The sequence below is a fragment of the Microtus ochrogaster genome, chromosome 6 (genome assembly GCF_000317375.1).
Source record: "Microtus ochrogaster isolate Prairie Vole_2 chromosome 6, MicOch1.0, whole genome shotgun sequence".
NCBI lineage: Eukaryota > Metazoa > Chordata > Mammalia > Rodentia > Cricetidae > Microtus > Microtus ochrogaster.
Window position 1 is genome coordinate 61,027,080 of NC_022013.1, and position 3,549 is coordinate 61,030,628.

General features: G+C 47.1%; 1 protein-coding gene across 3 annotated transcripts in view; it reads left to right on the plus strand.

The window, feature by feature from the left end:
- Galnt15 (polypeptide N-acetylgalactosaminyltransferase 15) overlaps nt 1-3,549 on the plus strand; it is a 36,013-nt gene that overhangs the window by 19,491 nt on the left and 12,973 nt on the right. For all 3 annotated transcript variants that reach the window (XM_026779869.1, XM_005348660.2, XM_026779870.1), the window contains 2 exons: nt 975-1,106; nt 1,547-1,651. In XM_026779869.1, coding sequence (XP_026635670.1) covers nt 975-1,106; nt 1,547-1,651 — 237 coding nt within the window. The remainder of the gene's footprint in view (nt 1-974; nt 1,107-1,546; nt 1,652-3,549) is intronic.

The following is a 3,549-nucleotide window of genomic DNA, read 5'->3' on the forward strand; positions in this document are numbered from 1 at the left end:
ATCATTTTCTCCACTCTCATGTAATGGATGTCAATTTAGTATTTTCTCTTTGTTTTCAGGGGACACTTGTTTAATGTCAATACAGATTTCCTTTATAAAAGAACCCATAAAAAGAACTAGCCAGGCTTCTGATGTACCTGGGCTCTATAGATGTACAGGCTCAATAGAGCAAAGCATTTTGGATGAAGTTAGCCCAACATAACATGTAAAATATTTACAGCCTTTTTGGCCCTCTGTGTCTTACTGAAAACCAGAGACCACCAAGAGGGAACACGAACATGGAAATCACTCCCTCCCTTTTTTATTTCTCCTTTCCCATTCCCTCCTTCCCCACCCCATCTCTCCCTGTTTGATTATTCCAGCACCACCTTAAATCCTCTCTGTTCCAGGAAATTTATACTACCCTTCTAGATGGGTTTCTTCATATCTTACCAACACAGCCTAAAACAGTAAGCTAGCGTTGAGGGCTGGTGTCCATCTTCCTACAGTTGTATATAAAGGGAGGCCGATGTAGCCTAAATGAATGCTTCACCAATGGAGAAAACAAAGACTCAGGGAAGAAGAAAAATCAGCTTGCCTTTCCTCAGTCCCCACCCTTGTAATTTCCCAGCTGACTTCATCTCCACTACCTCTGGTCCAACTCCTGCTACAACCCAGGTACAGAGTCCATCATTTCTTCACATTAGAGAAAAGACTTTAAGGCTCAGACACCATGGTCTTTGTAGACTGAAGATTTAGGGGGTCTGTGAGAACGGGTAGTACTGCTTCCAATCTCGCTGGTTCCACGCCTCTCTCCAGAGATGATACCTGACTCTGTACCTGCTATACCTCTCTCAACATATGAGTCTTCCTCCATTGCAATCCTGTCCCAGTCCTTCTGTCTCTTCACGTCTACCTCCATTCCTCTCATACTGTCTGGGTTTGTGGGGAACAAGCTTTCCTGGTTTGCTCCCCATGTCCTTCTCCATCTACAGGTCGCAAAGCCAGACTGCACTGAACGCCGGAAGCTGCAAAGGAGGTTGGGTTGTCGGACATTCCACTGGTTTCTGGCCAATGTCTACCCTGAGCTGTATCCATCTGAGCACAGACCCAGGTTCTCTGGAAAGGCAAGGCATGACTCAGGGGAGAAGGGAAAGAAAGAAAGAAAGAAAGAAAGAAAGAAAGAAAGAAAGAAAGAAAGAAAGAAAGAAAGAAAGAAAGAAAGAAAGAGGGTCACTTACTAATACATGAGCATTCATCCCTTACACCAGGCAACCTCAGCAGGGCTTCAGAGGCCTTTGGACTCCATGTTCCAGCTTCTACCAGCCAGAGGAAAGCATCTGTGTTCCCCTATAACCCATGTCAGATCCCTTCACCAAAATGAGTGTGGCCAAACTCCTTATGGAGGTTTGCGTCTTAAGATGAATGACCTGGGCTTAATCCAGCTTACCATGTCAGAGCCATGTACATCAGGATAAGGTCTAAAGAGGACAGGGGATTAGAGTCTGCTTCATGGTATCTTCAGAGTGGAGGTCAGATTCACATCTTTGTGGGTGCCCATTTTCAGCTCCACAACACTGGACTCGGCTTCTGTGCAGACTGCCAAGCAGAAAGCGACATCCCGGGCTGCCCTATGACTTTAGCCCCTTGCAGTAACAACCGGCAACAACAGGTGGGTGATGATAATCCTTGAGACAATTTTCAGTGAAGAAAGACAAGAGGTGCTGTTTCCTAGGGTGCCCTTCAGTTCCCTTCAAAGTAGCTCCTCCATGTGGCCCCATGTCCCTTGACAGGCCATGGTTTCTCACTGTGAGGACACGTCACAGGTACACCCACATCATCCTCACCTTAGATCTGGACCAGCATCAAAGAATGGAGCATCTCATTTAGAAGGAACAAAGAGACTGCTTAGCCAGTCCTTGAATCTGGCAGATGGGGAAACTGTCATAGAAACACCAGAAATTTCTACCTCAGATCCTCCTGGCTTGAGGAAGGGTCCAAGAATCTTAGTAGAAAAGAAGTAATGAAGTTGGGAGAAGGGTCAGAGTCACACGGACCCTTTGTCCCATAGGAAGGTCACTGCGACCCTTAGGAAAGTTACTGTGACCCTTAGGACCGTCACTGCGACCCTTAGGAAGGTCACTGCGACCCTTAGAAAGGTTACTGTGACCCTTAGGAAGGTCACTGTGTCCCTTAGGAACATCACTGCGACCCTTAGGAAGGTCACTGTGACCCTTAGGGTGCTCTTATTTGCTTCAATTTTTCATCATAGGAAAACTGGGCAAGGTAACTGAAAACTGTCCATCCTGGCTGAGGGGCCATGGGTCCACCTCTTTTTACAACTTGAATAACTCCTCACTGTAGACTGGCCCTTTATCTGATTCAGACTGTGATGGGGGATCCTTTGAATTGAACTGTCATACATCAAAATTACCTAACAAAAGCAAACAACAGGTAAGGGAGACCTAGAGAGCCTGGGGAGAAGGGGAAAGCATATTCACGGGAAGTTTTGGGCCCAGTCTTGCAGGGCAAGCCTACGACATCTCTGTGGATGCTGGTCCAGCCTTGCAGAGCAACCTAGAGTGCTGAGCATAGGCTCGGTGACTGAGGGTACACAGGGAAGGGGTTGACTCAAGATTCACTTGGTCTCTTCTATCTATGTAGTTCACCATTCTTTCCTAAAATACCAGTGGGCATTTAAACCAGATATATTAGTGAGTTTCCACATCCCTACAATCTAAATCCCTGACAGAAGCATGGGAGGAAAGGGTTTCCTTTTGCTGCTATGTTTTGTTGTTGGTGGTGGTGGTTTTATTACCTCACAGTCTCAGGAGGATTTCAGTTTTACTATGGGAAGGGCCTAGCAGTGGGAGTGGCTTGGTCTATGGGGCAGAAATATGATACATTTGATAGCTTGCTCACATGGTGCAGACTAAGGAGGAGAGAAAGCAAGCTAGGTATATAAAACCCTCAGAGGCTTCGCTCAAGTGATATGCTTCCAGAGGTCAGGCCCCACCTCCTGAGGCCCCATAGCTGTCAAAGCAGGGTCAGGCATTGGGGCATGTGAAACTTGAGCCTACAGGGACTACTTTATGTTTAAACCATAACACTGAACACAAGAATGAGCACATGAAGAGTAAGTGAGGAAGTCACGTGTCAGGGTGATAACTGTTCAAGCTTTACTGCCATTTGGAGCCAGGTTTTGTAGTAATAGGAGCAGCGGGGCTGCGTCCCCAGCACCCCGCAGCCCACAAGGCTAGCTTTACCCGAAATAATTACACAGAAACTGTATTCTTTTAAACCTGCTTGGCCCATTTCTATCTAGCCTCTTCTTGGCTAACTCTCGCACCTGGACTAGCCCATTTCTTATCATCTGTGTAGCACCAGTCTTACCGGGGAAGATTCTAGCCTATGTCTATCCTGGGTCAGAGCTTCATCGCGTGTGTCTTCCCAGGAGCGGGGAGCATGGCATCTCTCTGAGGCGTCTGCCCCTGAGAGGAGAGCTGTGGAGTCTGAGCTCACTTCCTCTTCCTCCCAGAGTTCTGTGCTGTTTACTCCTCCCACCTATCT